General features: G+C 55.0%; 1 protein-coding gene across 10 annotated transcripts in view; it reads left to right on the plus strand.

The window, feature by feature from the left end:
- TMCO4 (transmembrane and coiled-coil domains 4) overlaps nt 1-22,359 on the plus strand; it is a 93,279-nt gene that overhangs the window by 46,021 nt on the left and 24,899 nt on the right. For 6 of the 10 annotated variants that reach the window (XM_047082722.1, XM_047082720.1, XM_047082723.1 and 3 more), the window contains 3 exons: nt 2,221-2,385; nt 3,289-3,425; nt 5,705-5,789. In XM_047082722.1, the coding sequence (XP_046938678.1) occupies nt 2,221-2,385; nt 3,289-3,425; nt 5,705-5,789 (387 nt within the window). Of the gene's footprint in view, nt 1-2,220; nt 2,386-3,288; nt 3,426-5,704; nt 5,790-13,418; nt 13,679-14,671; nt 16,121-22,359 lie in introns of those variants that run through there. The other 4 variants (XM_047082729.1, XM_047082727.1, XM_047082728.1 and 1 more) reach the window with 4 other exon arrangements.

The raw sequence follows: 22,359 nt of genomic DNA on the forward strand, positions 1-22,359 counted from the left end.
TTGTAGGGAACAGGAACTAACCCAGGCACTAACCCAAGCATGTTGCCTGCCTCGCCCTCTTGGTCTCTCACTGCAAGCCGGGGAGGTGGGCATCAATGTCACCCCCATTTTATAGATGAGGAAACTGAGGCTCGTAAGGGCTGCTCAGGGTCCACTTGGGTAGCCAGGGACTGGGGCAGGACTCACCACTCTTCTTTCCATCTGGCCCCACACCCCGTGTTCTGGGCTGCAGGGCGATACAGTGCTTTACATGTATCGAATGCTATTCATGCAACATCTCACGTGAGCCCCACGACACTCGGAAGTCAGAAGGTATCATCCATTCTTACAGATGTGGAAGCCGAGGCCCACAAGGGCGGCCTGGCTAGCTGCGAGCCAAGCGACCAGGAGGCTACTGAGCCGGGTGCGAGCCCAGGCCGGTGACCCGGCACGGCCTACCTTCCTCCCCATCACTCTCCCCACCGCCCCCCTTCCCCCGCCCCTGCTCTCCACCCTGAGCTGCTGCAGAGCCATGGCAGGGTCCCCGCAGAGCAGGGAGCAGCTCCAGGGTGGTCCTTGTGTCCGCACGGCGCCCTTAGGTAGGGATGACACCTCTGAGTCGGGCAGGTAGCGGACGTCCAGAACCCGAAGCCTCCGGGAAGCTGATGGTGCACATTCATTCCTCGTCGTATTTTCATGAGTTATACCCTGTGCCACGTCACTGGGCTTTGAGAATCTGGTCCTTGGCAAACAGGCTGTGGGAGACGTGCGTCACACAGACGGTCACAAAAGTAAGCATGTGACTGCAGGCCATATGAGAACTTACGGCAGAAAGGCATTTGCTCCGCCAGAGGGGCCACGCAGCCTCCCTGTGGAAGAGGTGATTGAACTACAAGCTCAAGGACAAGTAGGAGTGAAGGGAGAAAATGGTGGTTTCGGCGGGGGTGGGAGGAGAGTTCTGTTTTGGAAAGGTCACTGGGGCCACAGGCAGGAAAGCATGGGGCGGGGGGACTGGTCAGGCATCCTCCTGGGCCCCTTTCCCTTCTCCCAGAATAGAGTGACAGCATGATGTGTGCATGTCCCTGTCTGTGCCCAGCCAGAGGGCTGGATGGCTCGGTTTCCTCAGCTATAAAATCAGGCTAATTTGGGGGCGCCTGGCTGGCTCAGTCAGTTAAGCGTCCGACTTCAGCTCGGGTCATGATCTCACGGTCTGTGAGTTCGAGCCCCACGTCAGGCTCTGTGCTGTCAGTTCAGAGCCTGGAGCCTTCTTCGGATTCTGTGCCTCCCTCTCTCTCTGCCCCTCCCCCACTCACGCTCTGTCTCTCAAAATATGAATAAACATTAAAAAAAATTAAATGAGACTAATTGTGGCACCCTACGTCAGAGGCCGTGAGAAGGTGAAATGTGTTTCTGAAGGGCAGGGCGTAAGTGAGGCATTGATGAGGGAGGGGCTGGGAAGGAGGCAGGGGCCACATCACGGAGGGCAGAGGGCTACAGTGTCATGCAGAGAGGTGACACTATCCTAGGGGCAGAAGGAGGGCACAGAGCAAGGAAAAGGAGGGAGGCAGACAGTCGACATTATACTTCCTGCTTGACGTTGGTCACTGTGGTGGTGCTGTCCACATCTCCCCATTAACGCGTCCCTAAGTGAGAAAAACGAGGCCCGGAAGCATCGGCTGACCCAGCAAGATCGTGGCAGAGCCGGGCTCAGATACCTCTGCCCCAAGCTTCCAGACTGTTTCCCAGCCCGAGCTTGTTGAATGACCTGCCACTGGTTCACAGAGCCAGCTGCTCGTCCCCGTGTGCAGTGCACGTTCCTGTTGTATGTCCCTGGCAGCTGATGCCAGAATTTCTGCAGGGAGAGACAGAGTAGCACTTCACGTGCACGGAAGTTCGAAGACTTCATTCCTACCCACTTTATAGAAGGAGATAAATACTCATCTCCTACTGCACAGATAAGCACAGTAAGGCTCAGGGTAGGAAAGTGGTATGCCCGGGGTCACCCAGCTACTACTGAATGCAGAATTGGGACTTGAACCCCAGCCTGCTGACTCACGAGGTGGCGCTGCACTCTGTCTGCTCTGCTAACAGCTGACGCTCAGCAGCGGGGGGGGGAGGGACTCTGTCTCCCCACAAGGGCAAACGGTCCCCTGTCACCACCTGTCTGGGGAGGTGGGGTGGGCCACCCTCTGTCACAGACAGGAGAGACCCCCCCCCCCACCTACCTGCATTCTCCCCTAGGTACCTTCAGCGCCCCGTGGGCGGCCTTGGCCCGCAGCCGCGAGCAGTACTGCCTGGCTTGGGAGGCCAAGTACCTGATGGAGCTCGGCAATGCCCTGGAGACCATCCTCAGTGGTCTCGCCAACATGGTAGCCCAGGAGGCCCTGAAGTACACAGTGTTGTCTGGTAAGCACCCCCCAACCCGGCCACCACTGCCAGCAGCAGGCCCACAGCTCCCAACTCACACCAGTAGCATATCTTTGCGTGCCTGAGGCCCCCGGTGAGCCGGGCACCGTGCTGGGTCTTAGGAACACAGAGAGGTTAAGACTGCATTCCTGTCTATCAAGTTTATGGTCTCTGTGGGGAGGTGACCGGTAAACAGCCAATCACGTTGTCACACGGCATATCAGTTAGCTATTGCTGCATGACAAGCAACCCCGAAACTCAGTAGCTTAAAACAGCAATCATTTCTCATAATAGCTGAGAAGTCGTAAGGCTTCATTTGGCTGATCTCAGGTGGGCCTGCTCATGCGTCCGTGGGTCAGCCAAATGTCCGCCGATCTGGGCTAGCCTGGTCTGGGGCAACTAGGACAACTCAGCCCTGCTCCATTTGTCTCTCACCTCCTCCTGGGATCGGCAGGCTAGCCCACACCAGCGCTAGAAGTGCGTGAGAGCCTGGACCCAACGCACAAAACCATTTCAAGCTTCACGTCGACTAATAGCTCATTGGCCTAAGCAACTCACATGGCCAAGGCTAGAGTGGAGCACAGGGCAGGGGCAGGGGCCCGGGCCCTGCAGAATTATAACACAAAGCGGGAGGATACAGGGTCAGGTGACAAAGTGAGGCCATCTTGGGCATCTCACTGATGACCGATGCTTGAACAGAAGGAATTTAGTCCATGAGTCAGAAATGCATGAGCGTCAGCTTTCTTCATTGCTCTAATAGCAGTTTGACAGCACTTGGAAAACTTAACAGGTTCCAAGTTCAAGACTCTGCACACATTCACTGGGGCATCCATTGGCCAGCCCACCACTTCCCGAGAAGGACCTCCCCCCACTGCTTTCATCACTGATATCCCACCTCCCCAGGCATCGTGGCCGCCCTGACCTGGCCAGCCTCACTCCTCACTGTCGCCAACGTCATCGACAACCCCTGGGGCGTGTGTCTCCATCGATCCGCAGAGGTTGGCAAGCACCTGGCCCACATCCTGCTCTCCCGGCAGCAGGTACCTGGGCTGTTGGGGGAGGTGCAGGGAAGAAGGGAAGTGTGGAAACTGACTTGTGCACAGATGTCAGCCCTAAAGACAAGCCCACATGGAGTTAGTCCAGTGGCTTTTTGGGGGTGGATGGCCTTCACTGCCCCTACAGTCCAAGTCACAAGAATATCCCAGGATGGACCAGTGAGAATTGTAGGTTGTGCGTTTCTCGCAGGTAGTGAGGTAAAGACTGAATAACAGGGACATTGAGGGAAGGGACAAGGGCAGGTGTTCCCTCCTGGAAGTCTAGAGCCACCATCTGAGCAGATATCCCGTGGTCCAAATACCGTGTAAAATGATCAGGAAGATAAACAATCAGAATACTTTTAAAATTTGAATCCAGTACTTACCAGGGAAATGAAACTGCATGCCCCGCCCCCCCCACCCCCCGTAACTTCAGAATAAACTTGAGTAAATGGAAACAGAAGTTTGGGGAAAAGTTTCAGAGATGACTGTGCAGTTAGGATTAGTTTTAGCGGCGAGAGAAAACCCCAAATAACAGTGGCTTAAGCGAGGTGGGAGTTTATTCCTCGAGGAGAAGCCTAGGAAGGCAGTCTTGCGCTAGAACACTGTGCCATGGCGAGGCAGCAAAGGGCCGTCTGGCTTGTTGCCCTGCTGTAGGGGGTCTTGACCTCGTGGTACCAGATGCCAGCATCCGCCCTCCAGGTAAGCAGGAAAAAGAAAGGCCTTGTAGCCTTTCCACTGACGTCTCATTGGCCAGACCCTTGCCGTAGGACCACGCCTACTGCCGCAGAAGCTGGGGGATGCTGTCTTTATTCTGGGTGTCAGTGAACCCAGCTGAAATTCAGCTATGGGAAGGGGAGGATGGATATTGAGGGACAGCTAGCAGTTTCTGCCACAGCGGGTAAATTGCTCGAGACCCCCAGCCCCCATCTGATTTCTGTGTCTGTGCGAGAAGAAATAGGGAGGTCCTGTGGCAGGTTTGAAAGTAAGGCAGAGACCAGAGTGGCCTCGGCTTAAACAAGGTAGACGTTTATCCTCTCCCGTGGAATAGCCCAGGTATCAGCATCCAGGGCGATGCGATGTGTATTCGTTTGCTCGTGGTGCTGTAACAAATTACCCCAGACATACTGGCTTAAAACAACACAAATTTATTACCTTACAGCTCTGAGGTCAGAAATCTAAAAATGGCGGGGGGGGGGGGTACCTGGGTGGCTCAGTCAGTTAAGCATCCAACTCTTGATTTCGGCTCAGGTCATGGTCTCACGGTTCGTGAGTTCAAGCCCCACGTTGGGCTCTGTGCTGACAGCACAGAACCTGCTTGGGATTCTCTCCCTCCCTCTCTCTCTGTTGGGGATGGCCAGCAGCCGTTGCCACAAAGTTCCCGCAGGACGGGGATACTATTTGATCAAGGGTTTCCTGTTGTCGTAAAGGGGGGTGGGGGTGGGGAGAGGAGGGATACACATTTTGGCACAAAAACAAGGAAAAGGAATAGACTGGCAGGACCCGACCGGACCTTTTGGAGCTCCTCTGCTCCTTCCTCCTGCTTTCATGGAGAACTTGCACCCAGACACCTCAGGGAACTTTCTTCTTCTTACGAGTTGCCTTTTCCGCGAGTTCTTTAGTCAGAAGATTCCCCTTCATGTCGAACTTACTGCCTGATTTCATGTCCCACCTTTCTATCTAGAAACAGAACAATTATCCCTCACCTGTCTCTGCCTCTTTACCCGTCATCACCCCTGGGGGTACCTTCCACCTCCTCTTCCTGGCTCCAGAAGGGCCCCGCTATCCTGCAGTCATTTGCCACCTGATAGTTGAGTCCTGTCCCCTGGGGGAGAAGAGACAGTGGCCACATGATGGTTGGAGATGAAAGGGAATTAACCCAGCCAGAGGCTGCCTGCAGTTCCATAGCAGGTGCACTCCTGCATGAATGAGGGCCCTGCCCGTCCTGATTAAGAAGACATCAGAGCTCTGGGGGTGCCTGGGTGGTTCATTCGGTTGAGCGTCCGACTCTTGATTTCGGCTCAGGTCATGATCTCAGGGTCAGGGGATCAAGCCCTGCATCAGAGATTCCTTCTCTCCCTCGGCCCCTCTCCCCCACGCTCTCTCAAATAAGATTAGTTAATTAATTAAGACATCAGAGCTCCAGGACAGGAATAGCACATGCATGATTCATTCAGCGTGAGGCGGGCACCGAGGGGTGTGCAGGGGGCCGTCCTTGTCAGGGCTGATGCTTTGCCGGAACTGGCTGTGCATCCCCCAGACACCTGTGTCCTGTCTCCCCACAGGGCCGGCGACCTGTCACCTTGATTGGCTTCAGCCTGGGAGCCAGAGTCATCTACTTCTGTCTGCAAGAGATGGCTCAGGAGAAAGGTGAGTCTGGCTTGTCACGGATGAAAACCCTTCCCCAGCTCATCCCCCAGGCAGGAGGTTCTGGGCCAGGGGTCACGAGCCTTGTGAATGTGTTCCCAGTTCTTGGTGATAGTCGTTAAAAGTTAAAAGTAGTTTGACAATAGACAAAACGGCGAAGTCGTTTGGAAAATGGTTTGTTTTTTCTCTGTACGCAAATTCGAGTGGATGCGAGACGGTCCTACGATAACGGCATTGCCCTGGCGTTCTCATGTGCGTTCTTGAGTGGGAGCGAAGGGAGCCGGACAAGAAGTCTGAAATCGAGGCATCGGCAGGGCCACATTCCCTCGGAGGTTCTAGGGGATGATCCTTCTTTGTCGCTTCCGGCCTCTGGTGTGGCTGGCAGCCCTTGGCCTTTCCTGGCTTGTAGATGCGTCCCTGCCTTCTCTGCCTGCATCCTTACATCTTCTCCTTCCTATCTTCTCTTCTCTTCTCTTCTCTTCTCTTCTCTTCTCTGGACAGTCTCATTGGATTTAGGACCCACCCCCCCCTCAAAGCCAGCATGATCTCATCTCAGGATCCTGAACTTAATTACGTTTGCATAATTCGATTACATCTGAAGACGCCTTTTCCAAAGACGTTGTCATTCACGGGTGCCAGGTGGATGTATCTTTGGGAGCTAGCCTCCACAGACACCTTTGGGTGTGTGTCGTGCCGTCCAGGGACATACTTGGAGTGCTGAGGCAGTGGAAAGCTTGAGTGCTATTGCTCCGGGCCTTGGGTGGGTGAGGTCTCCAGGACAGAGTGCTGGTTTGGGACAGCCCGTAGGGGATGGCTGGGGGAGTTGGGTGCAGAGCCCGGGGTGCCCGGAGTGGTCCACGGTCTGCGGGGCCCAGACTTAACGTCTCCTGGGGGAACACAGCAGCAGTAGGACCCTGGAGCAGGAGGAGGCGCTGAGACGGTGACTCCTTGGCCTGGGAGCAGAGGGTGGCTGGCAGGGAGGGCCAGAGTTCCGCCCAGCGGTCTCACTGGGGGCTGCCTCGAATGCCTCTCTGGGCGTCAGCTCCCCGACTTCGAACGTGGAGTTCTCCTGCTCAGCCGCGTGCTTGTTCTGAGGTGCCCCGCTTATCGTACAGTATTTCTGCAAATGTTGCAAAACCCACGGTTGACCAGATTCAGCTCAAGGTATGTCGCTTTGCAGCTTCTGATCTTCAGAGCTGCTGCCGGCCTGAGGCCAGCCCCGAAGGAGGCCCCTGGCCGCTCCCCGGCCGGCCCGTGTGTGTGAACGGACTGCTGGCCGGTTGCCAGCAAGCAGGGAGGGGCGGGAATGCCCGCCGCTGGCCGGACCTGAGGGAGCCGGACGTGTCTGGCTGACCCGGGTTATTTGAAGTGCTGGCAGCCCCGGAGGGCCTGGGAGAGACCCTGGAGCTGAGGGGCATGACTCATTCCTGCTTCTTCTCTTTTGCTAAAATGGTCCCCCACCTTGGACTGAGGACCAGAGCTATTTTCCCGGTTACACGGGCAAGGTGGATGTGCCATCCTTGGCATTTACCGTGGAAGGGCCAAGCCCCTGTGTGTCAGGCCTGCAGATGAGCCTCGTGTCTTCTCTGTCATTTTGGAGGACCCCCCCCCACCCCACTCCCCTGTAGCTTTCAGCAGCCCCCGCCCCCCCATCACCCGGTGTTGTCTACATCACTAAGCAATGAGGAGGTAGCTCTGTCCTATTTCCAGGAGCTTTGGGTAACCTGGGGCCACCATGCAGAAGGGCCTGGGGAGCCAGCTCGGAGCTGCGTTCACCAGGAAAATCCAGGCTGGGGTCAGAGTTCAGGCAAAAACCACGGAGGAAGCAGGGCTGAATCTGGGGCTCCGGTGAACGTGAGTTTCCACTTACACCGTGGAGAACATTGTACTTTTCCTTTCTGTATAAATTCTTCCCCTACCCAGGCATCACCAGAGCAGAATGAGTCAAAAAGACATCCCTTACCTGCCTTTCCTGCTCTACCTGGTACAAATAATCCACCTGGGGGGCTCCTGGGGGGCTCAGTCAGTTAAACATCTGACTCTTGATCACAGCTCAGGTCATGATCTCACGGGTGTGGATTGAGCCCCCCATTGGGCTCTGCACTGAGCATGGAGCCTGCTTAAGATTCTCTCCCCTGGGGCGTCCAGGTGGCTCAGTCGGTTGAGCGTCCGACTTCGGCTCAGGCCATGATCTCCCGGTCCGTGAGTTCGAGCCCCGTGTCGGGCTCTGTGCTGACAGCTCAGAGCCTGGCTCCTGCTTCCGATTCTGTGTCTCCCCCTCTCTCTGCCCCTCCACCACTCGTGCTCTGTCTCTCTCAAAAACTAAATAAACATAAAAATAATTTTTAAAAAAAATTTTTTAAAGATTCTCTCTCCCTCTCTCTCTGCTCCTCTCCCCCACTTTCTCTCTCTCTCAAAATAAATAAACAAGCATTTAAAAATATAATAATCTACCTGGGACCTTCTGGCCTGCTAGGAAGAACCCCCTGGAGACCTTCTATGTCTCCCCGTCCTCAGCTCTTCACCTCTTGCAGTAAAGGGCTTTGTTGGCATACAGCGACACCGTCGACTCCTGCATAATGCCATATTCTGTATTCCTGCAGCGTTGTGCAAATGACAGAATCTCTCACGAAAATTGGGGGGATGGCATTTCTCATGCAGGACACAGGACCTTCGTTACAAATGTGTGGGTCATAGAGAGCAGGATGGGCGTAGCAGTCAGCTTTTGCTGTAGCGATGCTGCACAACAAGCCACCCTCTAAACTCCGAGGGCAACGGCACCAAATGTTTTCCTGCTCAGGATCTGTGGGTTGGCTGTGGTTCGGCTGCTCTAGAACAGGCTCTGTTTCTGGCTGCGGGTTGGACAGGCTTGACCCCAGGCTGTGGGCTGGGCCCACATCCGCTCCATGTGCATTTGTCCCGTTGAGGCTGAAGGGGAGCAGCCACCCAGGGCGTGTTCCTCCTTACGGTAGATCGCTAGAGCTCCGGATCCAAGGCCAGCCACATGTGCACATTTGGGATCTCTTTTTGTGCCGTGTTTGCTAACATTCTGTGTCCACTGTTTATTGCTGCAAACAACCTCTCTAAATGTAGTGGCTTAACACAGCAATAACTGGATAATTCTCACACTTCCGTGGGTTGACCAGGAAGTTCCTCTCCTCTTTGCACCTGGGCTCACTCGTGCAGCTGCAGGCGCAGCTGGAAGGCTTGGAACGTCCAGGCCGACCTCACCCACTGACTGGCCGTGGGTGCTGGCGGTCACCCGGCATGCCTCAGTCCCTCCTGGCGGACTGCGCATCCTCCCGTAGGCTCACCTGACGTCCTTACGTGGTGTTCTCCGGGCTGTGTCTCGAGGGGCGAGGGTGAAAGCTCCTCCATCAGTAATAACAGCACTCGTAGTGACTGCCTCGTAGTGCGCTCCCCTAACACGCTCCGTGTTTCTGTCTGCTGGCCGCGGTTTTGACGCTCTTCACGTCTCTTATCTCACGTGATCCTCCATAGCAGCCCCGTCAGGTCGATGCCGTTACGGTACCCATTTGGCAGATGAACAAACTGAAATACGGACCTCAGGTAACGTGCCCGAACCACACAGCCAGCTCATGGCAGAGCAGGCGGTCCAGCCACGGGTTGTGTGACCTCGACCCCAAAGCCAGACCACCTCTCCAGGCCACCATTCCGTTCTTAGCCGAGCATCTTTCCCAGCACTGGCGTCACCGTTAACAACGGCCCGTCGACTCCTCTGTCCTGCCGGTCCGATAGTCACTGTGAGCTAGGAGCGCATAGCACAACTCCCTGGGCAATTCTTTCCCCAAAGTATACGTGCCGGGGCCCTACACGGCGGGGGTCAGTCACCCCCTGTGGTGGAAGCCGGTCCCCTGGCCAGGAACCATGGTGCAGGCAGGGGCAGGGCATGCCGCTTCCTCGTCTTCCTCGTCACTGCGTCCCGAGCCTGTGGCCAGCCTACGTCTGGCACATAAAGGGACACGTGACAAGTGGACCAAGCGAAGGAATGAGCCCCACCATGGGTCAGGGGCGGGGGTCTGCGTGCCGGCCTCCCCCGCCTTGCGGGGAAGAACCGTGTCGCGCTCAACTCTGCACTGCCAGGGCCGACTGTGGACGCTCACAGATTTCTGCAGGAAAAAGGGAGGCCTTTTTATGCTGGCAGCAAGGAGTCGTCCACGTTCTCTTTAGAAAACCTCTGCATTTTAAAAGAAGAAGCGAGGGTCGCCTGGGTGGCTCGGTCGGTTGAGTGTCCCACTTCAGCTCAGGTCGTGATCTCGCGGTCCGTGAGTTCGAGCCCCGCGTCGGGCTCTGTGCTGACGGCTCGGGGCCTGGAGCCTGCTTCCGATTCCATGTCTCCCTCTCTCTCTGACCCTCCCCCACAGGCACTCTGTCTCTCTCTGCCTCTCAAAAATAAAACTAATAAAATAAAATAATAATAATAATAAAAAAAGCGGGAGCCACTAGGATGGGAAGCCCTCTGAGTAACGAGAGTTCGGGAGGAATCAGAACAGAAACCCGTCGGTCCAAAGTGCACCTGGTCTGATCTCGCCTCTGCTCAGAAGGGAGAACTCACGGCCAGAAGACTCTGAACAAGCCTTCATTCTTTTTTCTTTCTTTCTTTCTTTTTTTTTTTTTTTTTTTTGAGAGAGAGACAGAGACAGCGTGAGCGGGGGAGAGGCAGAGAGAGAAACAGAGAATCCCAAGCAGGCTCCGTGCCGTCAGCACAGAACCCAACACAGGGCTTGAACTCACGAACCGTGAGATCACGACCTGAGCTGAAACCAAGAGTCAGATACTTAACGGACTGAGCCACCCAGGCGCCCCATGAACAAGTCTTCATTCTTGGTAGTTCTGATACTTTCCCCCTCAGGTGGCTAACGTCCTGTCCCATCCTGTGTCTGGACGGGGGGGTGAGAGAGCTCTGGGAACCCTCTGCCTTGACCCCGGTCCCGAACACTCCGGCAGGTCCGTCCCTTGGTTAGTCTTGGCTGATTCCCAACCTAGGCCCGGCTGGCTCCTGTGCCAGGGGTGTGCAGGCCACACTCAGTTTAACCCACTGCACCCCCTTGGCCTTCTCGGTGACTCCACATAGAGGGGCGCTTGCCAAAGCTAGGCCTCCGAGCCATTTACACCACCCCACCCCCACCCCACCCCACCCGTTTCCCTTTCTCTTTCTGGAGGGTGAGGGAACTCCTGATGGCTCCCACAAATGGGAAGTTGAACACAAAACATACCAACCTGCAAAAGGGAGCTGAAAGGTCCTGAATCCCGAGAGCGTGACGCCCCCCGGCCAGCAGCCCCTGGGGGGAGGGGGGGGTCAGGGGGCCCAGGGCTGGGACTCCAGCAGCGCCTTGCAGGCCACAGTTCTTTAACCCACACCAGAAAGTAAAACACACGAAAACACGGACACACACGCGCCCACAAAAGTACGCTCGCACACGTGCATGGTTATGCGTCCGCCCTCCACTCAGGCCCTCAAATTCCTCCTGCACCTGCTCACTTAGCAGCATCCCAGCAAGCCTCTGGCCTTCCAGGGCTCCACAACCCGCCATCCGGTCCCCGCCGGTTCCCGCAGGCCTGGCACAGCAGGAGCTGCGGTGGGTGGTCATGAGATGGGGGGGGAGGGGGGGGTGCAGCTGAGAAGCTGCACGGGCTTAGGGGCTGCACATACGCGCTCCGCAGTCAGGGCGTCTGGTTGGAACCCCAGACCCACCACGCTGCAAGCCACCTAGCAACCTCTCTCAGCTGCCCTGGCTCGTGCGAAACACGGCAGAAAAGGACAGTCGCTCATCGAGGTGCTTGCGGGGATTAAGCGTGAGAGTATGCCTAAAGGCCAGCATGTATGCACCCCATGACACTCACTGAGCATTTCTGTTATGCGAGGGACTGTCTTAAGCTTTATGAAAGGGAGCCGGCACTTTGTATCAGGGCACCCCACGCACGTGGTGCCTGGAAAATGGACCCGGTGAAGAAACCGTGACCTCGCCCCTGCACCCACCTTCTCCCGGCTTCCTCCACGGCCCCTTCCAACCCTGGCCTTGTGTTATTGACGGGGGGCGGGGGGGGGGGGGAATCTTCGAGTCTGCAGCTGGCTGTGATTGTGAATGAGTTAGTCACCCTTTTCCTGGAGCTGAGGCCTCACATCTAGTTCATTCCAGCTCAGCTGTCTGGTTTCACGCAGCCCTGCTTAACACCCAGTTAATCTGTGCACGAAGGAGACCCTCTCCTAATTGCAGGAAAGCTGTCATTATCTGAGTTAGGGGATGTAAAAAAGGAACTGCTGTAACGCGTCTGAATCCACTAATTGTTTTCTGCAGTCCCTTGGTGCCCAGTAATGAAATGTAGCAATAAATCCCAGAGTCACTTCCGCCAGCCTCCTCCTCCCCACTGCCTCCTAGCTGCCACTCATTGTCCCTTCCCTCGCCCCCAAGAAAAGCTGCTTGTAGAATTAACCATTTTCACAGCGTTATCTCCTCTCTTGGGTGATGTTGCAAACAGCAGCGGGTTACTGCTTGGGGGACATGCCAGTGTTCACAAGGTGCCCCTCCCAGCCGCACCTGCCCTTGTCTTAGGCTCAGCATCCTTTCAAAGAGGCACCTAGGCTACAAGCCCATCGAGGGCAGGGACTGCGTCTGACTAACCTCTGTGCTGCCTGCACCTGGGATGAAGCCCACAGAGAGTGCATGCTGTTTAAGCGAATTGAACTTCAAGTGTAGAGTTATAAGCCTTCACACTGTATCAGTCAGGATAGGTTAGGTTATGCCACAGTGACAAACATTCCCCAAATCTTAGAGGCGAAACACAACAAAGGTTCCCTTCTCACCCCTGCTCTCTGTCCACTGTGGGCGGGCAGGGGCTCCGATCCTCGTCGTCGCTCAGAGACCCAGGCCGATGTTGTCATTCCTGTATATTCTCGATGGGGGCCTCGTGGTTCCGTAAAAGGAACTCTAAGTATCTTGCCCTAGAACCAAGGTCTTGAAACCTTTCTTTGACTCCAGAACTTTTATTTACATTAGTATCTGGGGCCCCTTCTGGTTGGATATATTCACTCAAAGCAGTAGCTCACCTCAGACCTGCTAAACAGAACTACTTTAAATTCAGTTCGCTCCAAAAACAAAAATAAAGAAGAAAAGAAAAGAAATTTGCTCCACCTGTCCACGCGCATTAAGCACCTGCTGTGTGCCAGGCACTGTGCTGGGCTTTGGGGGAGGTGGCAGTGAGGAAGCCAGTACAGCCCCTCCCCGCCCACGGAGCAAAGAGCCCAGTCTGTTGAAAGAACCTGCCATCTGAGACAGGAAGTGGGGCCTTGCAGAATGGCCACGGAGGTTGCCGATGAAGTGTGTCGGTCACCTGAAAGGCACCTGGCACAGAGTAGCCTGGTGGGGGCTGACATCCTTAACCTGAGTGTCCCGCCCTCACGGGGAGACCACCATCTCCTGTAAGGAGTTGGCTTAGAACGTGGAAGGAAACACAGCCCCCCGCGACGCAGTCGGATGCTTAGCGAGACTTCCAGGGCTGCTCTGCTCCTCCCGGGGCTCCAGGCAGGTGGCTCGGAGTTCGCAGCGGTGCGTGGGGGCTGGACCATGCTCTGCCCATGCAGCTTTCTCCATCTGTCATTCGGATTCTCAGAGCAGCCTGGCGGCGTATTCAGCGGGAAGGACCGACTCCCCCCTTGGGAATCCCTTGTCTTCTGGATGAGCGTTTTGGACGCGTCGTGTGGCCAAGGAAGCTCGTCGTCTTCAGACAGAAATAGACAGACCCAGATTGCGCCGGGGTGTGCTGATGGCTGCTCCCTGTTTGACTCACTCCAGTCATCATCTTCTCTTCATCCTCGCCTCGCTAGCTAACAGACATTGGCACTTCCTCTATGCCCACCACAGCTACATATTGTACGTACCGTATTTAATCCTCAGCGATAATCCTATGAGGTTCTAATTAACCCCGTTGTACAGATGAGGAGACCAAGCCTTGCAGAGGTGAAGCGACTGGGCCACGGTGACAGGGCTGCTAATGGTGCCGCTGGAACTTGCATCCACAGTGGCCGACCCGTGCTCATGTTCATGATTTTGGTCGCTAACCCTGACAGCAACCTGAGATCAAGATGATTCTCTCCATTTTGCGGGAAGGCTCAGTGTGAGGCAAAGCCACGTTTCCAGGTGCATCCAATAGGGTTTTTTGGTTGCAAGGCCTTGGATTCCCATCAGCTGCCCTTCCCTCAGAGCTCCCCCGTGCCCGGGAAAGACAACTGCAAGTTCAGGGCGGCTCCTGTCTGTTTGGGTCAGAGCATCCCGTGCTTTACAGCCGTTCGTGCTGCCCAGAAGGCTCTCCGCCTTCCCCCAGCCCCAGGCATGGCGCCAGCTCAGACACCTCCTTCAAGATGTGGCTCAGAGATCCCCTCCCCCGTACTCCTCGTGGAGGGAGAAGTCTCAGACTCGGAGGCAGTTAGGAAGGAAAAGGTGTTTCTTGCAAAAAGGTGTAAACTAGCCAGACTTCAGAAGGCCAGGCTTGTCAAATTACACACACACACACACACACACACACACACACACACTCACACTCCTGAGTCCCAGGGTTACCCCGTGTTTATCACACGGTGGGAAAACTGCCATGTTCTCATGAGATTATGGAAGCCACACGGGGTGTCAGGATCTTCGGCCATCCGTGTTCCAGATGCTGTGAACAGAGCTATTCTCATGGAGTCAGCAGCTTGCGGGAGGTGCTCGTTCATTTGGGGAACTAGATGTGACCAGGGGGCCCTCCTGTTTCTGCTTTCTCTCAGAGGATAAAGCCGGCGTTTGCTTGTCTTTGGGGTTTGGGCCACAACAGGGTGGGACGTCCGTGCTTCGGCCTAATGGCACAGTTTTATTAACTGATCCTCACAGCTTCCTCACGAGGCGAGGCGGTATTCCTGGTCCCATTTTACAGAATCGCGGAGAAGGAGGCTGAGACCCAGAGAGCCGAAGGGATTTGCCCAGAGGCAGAGCCGGGAGGCGGCAGAGCTCAGATTCATGCCCAGCACCCAAGTCCTAAGTGTGAGCCATTCTGTTTGGGGGGCCGCCTCTCTGCTGCCTCTCCCCCCGCTCTTTCCCCAGCCGGCTGTCCCCGCACACACCACACTGTGCTGTGCAGCTGCTTACTGGTCTTTCTCCCGGACTAGAGGGCGGTCAGCCTCAGGGAGGACCTGTCTTTCAGGTTCACCTCTGACCCAGGACTTGGCACATAGGAGGTGTTAGTAGCCAATTCGTTGATGAGGCACACGACGGTAGCCGGGAAGTTTGCTGTGAGTGCTGCCTACAGAACGCGACGACAGCCCCCAAGACCTGGGCCGGCCCCCGCACCGCTCCGCTTCCAGCCGGCATGTGCCCAGCAGGCACGATCGGCCAGCACCCCCACACCCGCGTGCACCGATCCTGCCCACTCAAAACCGAGACAATGGGCACCTGCCAACAAGTGTTTGTGCCTTTGGGCAGGAAATGAACGTAGCCAGAATTCCCAGAGACGAACCGTCCACTTCCGGCGGTCCATCTGCCAGCCCACGGGATGGATGTGCTTTGGGAGTGGCTGACCGTCCAAACCAAGGGTATTTCTGGCCCCGGCAGGTGGCAGGGGGACTATAGCAGTGCCCGTTGCCAAGAAGAACCGCCATTCAAGCACTCACTGAGAGCCTCTGGGCCCCAGATCATGATAGACTGTTCGTTTTTCTCTGCATTTGCATCAAAAGCTTTCAAAAATTAAGTAGTTGGAGAGCGAGCTCAATTCAGACTGACTCATGGCAGCAGACTGAGCCAGGAAATGGCCTCATGAACCAAGAAAATCAGTTCTGTTTCAGTTTATTTATGCATCTATTCTCCTCTTCGTTCCGAAAGGATTTGAGGGGAGTTAATTAGAGGCATTCCATGTTATCTCTGCCCCGTGGCTCCGGGCAGGTAGTCAGCGAGACATCTGAGATGAGCCAGCCCACCTGTCGGCGTATTCAGTCTGTACACGGAAGCCTGCCGGGCGTGCTGCGCTCTGGGTCCTGGGGTGCGTGCATCCACTCGGCCTGGCTCCCCCATCCACGCTCCATCTGTAAGCTGGCTCCATTCATTCACCTTCCCTGTATCTCCAAGACGCAAGGGATCGTGGCAGCCAAGGCGGATGACAGAAAGAAGGAGCACTGGACCTGGAGTCTGGAAGCCTGAGTTCAAACCCAGGCTCTGCTTGTTACTCTCTGGGTGCCCTGAGGCTAGTCACCCACCTTGGAGCAGGGTACCAAGGCCTCTCGGGCTGGTCCTGGGATTTAATAACTACTGTTTATTTATTTATTTATTTATTTATTTATTTATTTTTAATCTTTTTTTTAATGTTTATTTTTCAGAGAGAGCGCATGAGTGGGGGAGGGGCAGAGAGGGGGGGTGACACAGAATCGGAAGCAGGCCCCAAGCTCTGAGCTGTCAGCACAGAGCCCGACGCGGGGCTCGAACTCACGAGCCGTGACATCCTGACCTGAGCCGAAGTCAGAAGCTTAACCGACTGAGCCACCCAGGCACCCCTAAATGGCTCCTATTTATTGAACACTTACGATGCTAAAAGCACTTGGCATGTTCTCTCTCCTTTCATGTATGAGTGGCACTAAGCTGTTAGTGCTGTGTTTTGCCTGTGAAGAGGTTGAAGGCAGGGACTGTGTCATGTCCTCCTCTCCTGTGTCACCAGCACCTGGCACGGGACTCGGTGCAGGGAAGGGGTCCAGTCATGTGCATATGGCAGCCCCGGGGCTCAACTCTACCCCACTGCTGGCCTTTTGATATAGCAGATGTGACCACACAGTGCTTGGCACACGGTGGGCCCTTAGGAAGTAAGAACTCCTTTCTCCCTCTTTCCATTAGTTTATCCACGTGGATTTTTCCAAGGCTGTAACACACGCTGCTTCTGACCTCGCTCTAGGACAGTAACGTCTTCGGATGGCAGCTCCCAGGGGAGGAATGATTCAGCAGAACGTGGGATTGTTTGCTGCCTTCGTCCAAACGAATGGGGTCTTCCTGCCAGGCTCGGCTGCAGATTAGGCCCCTGGCTCCCTTGGAAAGGCATTTGCATCCTCCTGGGAATGCAGACACCCTTAACTTTGGTGGTTGCCACCTGCTAAAATGCATTTATTCACACACAGAACCTGGGTTGTCATGGTTGTGTGAAGAAGGCAAGGATTGGAGGTCTTGCTCTCGCTTGGGGCCCGGCCTCCCTGCTCCACCGTCAACCCACGGGGCAGAGCCCCAGCTCCTCCCACAGACTGGCCACCAGCCCCTACGAGATGAGTCCTCTTACCTTTCTGGGGCCTCCAGAAACCAACCCGTCTCCCCAGCCTGGCTTTCCTACCGCCTGGTCTAGCCATTTGTAGACCTGCTTTCCTCCTCCTACCTGTGTGGGGAATGAGGAGGGGTAGCTCTATGAAAAGCCCTAGAAGGTTCTGCTAACAACTACCCAGCAGGCCACTGTTCTCCACACCACAGGGTTAAGATCGGGGCTCAGGGTCAGAAAGCCCTGGGTTCAGATTTTGCCTCCACTACCAACTTTGTGACCGTGTGCAGAGTACATAAATCCTTCAAGCCTTCCTTGTGAGTAAGAGCTAATGCTACCCACCTCATGGTGATGTATCGAGAAAACAGCACATAGGAGGCACCTAGCACGAGCCTGGCACATAGTAAATGCTTGCTAACTGGCTATGGTTACGGTCGGTGGTTTGAGCCTCGAAAGCATTAAAACATTGTAAGGGGCACTTAACACTCCAGGCCATCATAGTTCGACGATCCAGGGGCATCTCACAGCGTCCTCTTGGGGTCGGTCAGCAAGGCCTTCATTCTTCCATCCCATGAACACCAGAAAGTACAGACTCCTACTCGCAGGTTCCGAGGGATTGTTTGGAATCGCCTGGTTCAGACCTCTACACAAACGGGATCTCCTTGGCATCATCCGTCAGAGGTGCCTACCAGCCTCTGCTTACTTGCTTCTGGTGACAGGAAGCTTACTACTCTGCCCAGGAGTGGTTAGGAACTTAGGAATGGGTCGACTTCATCTGCGCATCCGTGGCTTGTGGGCGGCGGGACATCGGGCTCTGCCCCAGGGCATCTGTTCAGGCTGCTTGTGCTCAGATGTCATCCAGAGTGGCCGCTGGCACCACAACGGAGCCCCGAGCGCTGCAGCAGCACCTGGGCGGCCAGCACATCCCCAGGTCTGTTCCTAGGCTTTTCAGAAACATGATTGTGTCCGTTTTGCACCCAGAGCTGATCGGAGTCCCATTAAGCCAACTCACAAGAGACAGCGCTGGGAACTGAATGCTGATTCATTAGGCTCACCAATAATTGTCACCCTCAAGCAGATGGAGCAGCTGTCCCTGCTCGCTGCCCAATCTCCTGGGAAAACAGATTCTCTGCCAGAATTTCTATGGTGAGCACAGGGATGGGGAGGGGACGGTCTCTGGGAATGTTCCTTTTCCTGGCCATGATCAGCCCTGATGACCATCCCAATCTCATGGGCCAGATCGGCCCTCTAGTGGCCATTCCCAGTTTCCTTCCCCCACCCCCGCCACCCCAGGCCTCCCCTCAGAATTTTGTATAAAATAGGTCCTGTGTATGAGTCCTGCTTAATAACAACGGAAGAATCCAGACAATGTGCAGTGAGGGAGCACTCCTGGGGGGGGGTGTGGATTCCATCCAAGGAAGAAAACACCCCAAGTCCCACTGATTTACATATTAATTGACCGTCTCGGTTCACAGCACTCTGTAATGGAAACTCTTGGGGTTTTCCCCTGTATCTAAGATGTCCGTGATCATCAAGGCTGCTTAGCCAGTATCCTCAAACTGCTGTCTTTTAGAAAACAGCCAGGCCGCTTTGCAGCAGAAGATTAAAACGTTCCTACCTGTGGGGTCAGTGTGTCCCCCATACTTGGCGATTTAATGACAGGGTCTGAGATTTGAGGACCCTGTCCCTGCCCCCCCCCCAACACAGCGTGTCCCCGTGTGAACTCTGACCTTTCAGGTCTCTCGAGGGTTCTCCATTATTCTTTATTTCTTCCATCTTTTGTCGACTCATTTTCTCAGACATCCATTTATTAATTTATGCAAATCCACATCTCCCTCCTCAAAGGACTTGCAGGACTTCTCAGCAAATACAGCCTCAAACGCAGAAACTCAGGGTTAAATGTAAAACATTGGGAGCACAAAACCGGGCACCTGTGAATAGGGACCTGAGCCAATCCGGAAGTTCGGATGCAGGGGAGCAGGGCCCCGCACCGGAGGAGGCTCAGACCCTGCCGCCAGGCCTGGATCTGAATACCAGCTCAGCAAAGAGGCGCGTGCACTTAGTCCCTGTGCCTCAGTCCCCTCGCCTGTGAAACGGGTCTAGTAGGACTAGATTAAGGGGGGTGATATACGTAAAGCACTTAGCAGAATGGCTGGCCAGTAGTTGGCATTCGGTAACCACGAGTTTTGTCGCTGTTACTGTTATAAGTTCTCCTGTGATGACCCAGTTGCGGTAACTGAGCTGTGAATAAGGCCACAACTGCCTGTCTCTCACTTCCGTGGGGGGACGTGGAGATGCCAGCTGCACAGGTAACGAGACCCTCTGTTTCACCCTCACTTCCTCTGTCTGAGAGCAGCTTATCTTCGCCTTTGGGGAGCTGGGCGCACAGGTTCAGAGCCTCAAACGTCTCTACCTTTGCCTCGCTAGGAAGGTCACGACTGGAAGTTACAAACCGGCACCATGAGGGCAATGTCGTGGTTGGGAATAATCTTCCCAAGGTGCCTCCTGGTGATGGGGAGGGTTGGAGCAGGGGCTTCTTCGGAAACTCGGTCTGGAGATCATGATCTCTTGAGCTTTCCCGAGCAGCTGGGTACTTGGGAGACTGTTAATCAGGCGACACGTCCCCAGCTGCATTTCCGTTTGTCATCTGGCACTTGCCGGAGACTGAGGCTTCAGGGACTGTTGTTGAGCCTGGATCACCGGCTTACAGAGCAGTGGAGAACATGGTTTTGGGTTCGGCCGGCCACATTCTTCTGCTGAAGTTTGATAGAGAACAGTTTCATCTCGAAAACAAGAAAGCATCTTTCCAAGATGGGGAGCCGGGAAGGGAGCTGAGGCGCGTTGAGTACCTACTGTGTGCCAGGTGGGAACAGAACCCATCTCAGTGTTAAGGTGTGGGCATTACTACACCTGGAAATGCAGGTATTGCATTTTCTCTTTTTAAGGATGGGGAGCCAGAAGCCCAGAGAGGTTAAGTGACTTGTCCGAGGGTCCACAGCTAGTAATCTGGGGTTACACACAGCAAAGCTGGGATGCTAACGCAGGTGAATCCTACTCTAAACCTTTTCCCGTGAACGCATCTCTTATGCTTCTTCTGATGATAAGCTTGCCGCCCTCAAGTTGCCCGATAGTCTGGCTAAGAGAATAGATGCCAGCCTTAAAACATAAATAACAGTACCAGATGCCACATCGCAAGGGCCTAAGCATGAAGCAGTTCAGAGCAGAGAGCCTCTCCTTCCAGATGGCAGGGACGGCTTCAGGGAGCAGGTGGCGGGCCTCAAAGAAAAAAATGAGCCTTGAAAGGCTGTGAGGAAGACAGGATGCCTCAGATCCCAGGACTGGCAATAGCGAAGATCCCCAGGTAGGAAGCTGAACGGTCAGGGGAGGGCAGGCGGCCGGATCCCGGGTTTCTCTGGGAAGTTGGGAGAAGTAAGGCTGGAGAGGTGAGCAGGGTCCAGAACTCAGGGAACTGACCTGTCGAATGGGACCCGGATGCAGGCTCCGCGTTGAGGCTTTGGTATTGGTGCTTCTTTTCCTTGCTGCGTTTTTGTGTCCGTCGGTCAGCAGAGACCTGCTGAGGACCTCCCATGTGCCATGACCTGCACAGGGCTCAGGGGCCGAGGTCAGCCAGACCGCAGCCCCACCCGGCGAGATCTTGGATGAGACGGGACCTCCCTTCCAGCCACACTCCCTCCCCATCCTTCAGCATCCCCGCCTGTGGCTGCACCGACCCGCCCCTCTGCGTGGCCTGGAGGCCTCTTTCCTCTGCTTCCCCAGGCCTGGGGCCGGGTGAACTGCACCACGTGAAGCCAGCTGACCGAGTGCCCTTCATGCCAGACCCTTCCCATGTAGTGTCACCAACCATCCCAGCCAGCCTGGGAGAGGGAGACGTGTTATCGCTGGTGCTCAAGAGAACAGGCTCAGAGAACCCAGGGAACCTGTCCACAGTCACACAGATGTAAGTGAAGACTCCCCCAGCGGTCCTCTCTCTACCGCCCACAGGGACCCTTGACTTGTCCCTTTAATTTTTCAGCTGAGCATTTCCAGGAAGTCCCTGGAGTAGTGCCGGGTCCTGTAGATACATTTGTGGGCACCACAGTACCATCTTGTGGTGACTTTCAGAGGGGCCACACATTTCACAGGGAAAGGGCTCCTCCATGCCCAGTGACGGGTGGGTTCCAGCAAATGCTGGCCCAGGAGGGTCTACAGTCTGCCTTCCATTGAGGGCTGGTGCAAAGCCGAGCGGTTGCTCCTCCTTCGCGAGAAATTCGCATGCCGCCCAGTTACATCCTTTTTGTTGGCATTTATTAGGTACCGAAGATACAAAGGGAAGGAACTACCAAACAGTGAATACCTACTGTAACAGGGGTTTCCAGACCCCATCCCATGGAGCCTTCCCAACAGCCCTGCAAGTGAGGGATTCTCAGGCCACTTTCCAGATGAGGACATGGGCACATGGAGAGGTGCTCTCTAGTCCCGACCCCCATAGCCGGACAGCACAGGGCCAGCCTCAGACCCCTGCTTACACGCTATCTGAGCAAAAGCTCTGCTCATCCAGACACGAATGGACTTTCTGGCAGCAGCTGCCAGAAATGGGCTACTATTTCAGTGACCTTGTGCTTTTCAAATGAAAATCAGGAGGAAATGGTCTGATGAAGAATTTCTTGTAAGAAAAGAGAAAGAAAGAAAAATTGGATCCCGTCAGGGACAAGTCCCCTTTTTTGAAAATGACCAAAACTATACACAAGCAGGGTGGTGTGGCGCATTTTAAAAATGCAAGGGAACTCAGATGGGGTTGTTTCTGAGAATTCCACGGCATCCCAGAGGACACTGAGAGGCCCCTGCCACGTGGCAGACTCATATGGAGAAATCATTGGCAGAGAGGAGGAAGACCAAGTTCATGATGTGTCGTTACCTGTGAACTGGGATTAGCCTAAAAGGTCCGTGGATGCACACTCATGCTCACAGAGATGTTCAAAGACGCAGGCTGCGGCTGGGTCTTGGCCGTTCCACAGTCCGGGGCTCTGCTGTTTGGCAGGCCACTCATTCAAAGAGATGGCGGGGTTTGTCACACAGAATTATTGCCACCAGCAGGTTGATCAACGCTGTCTTCCCTGACTCTTCCTCACCAGCAATCATTGTGCTATTCATTTCGAAATGGAACAAAGAGTTGTAAAGCAGCACTCCTAAAAATAAAGGAAATTTCCAGAGATGAGAAACAAGGAGGAAGCAGAAACAGGGAGGAAGAGTAAGCATGTGCCCTGACTGGAGAGAGGAAAAAAAAAAGTTGCTTTGGGGA

This window comes from Lynx rufus, unplaced genomic scaffold (genome assembly GCF_022079265.1).
Source record: "Lynx rufus isolate CCGP_SWC_20201006 ecotype Redwood Valley unplaced genomic scaffold, mLynRuf1.p SCAF_2, whole genome shotgun sequence".
Classification (NCBI taxonomy): domain Eukaryota; kingdom Metazoa; phylum Chordata; class Mammalia; order Carnivora; family Felidae; genus Lynx; species Lynx rufus.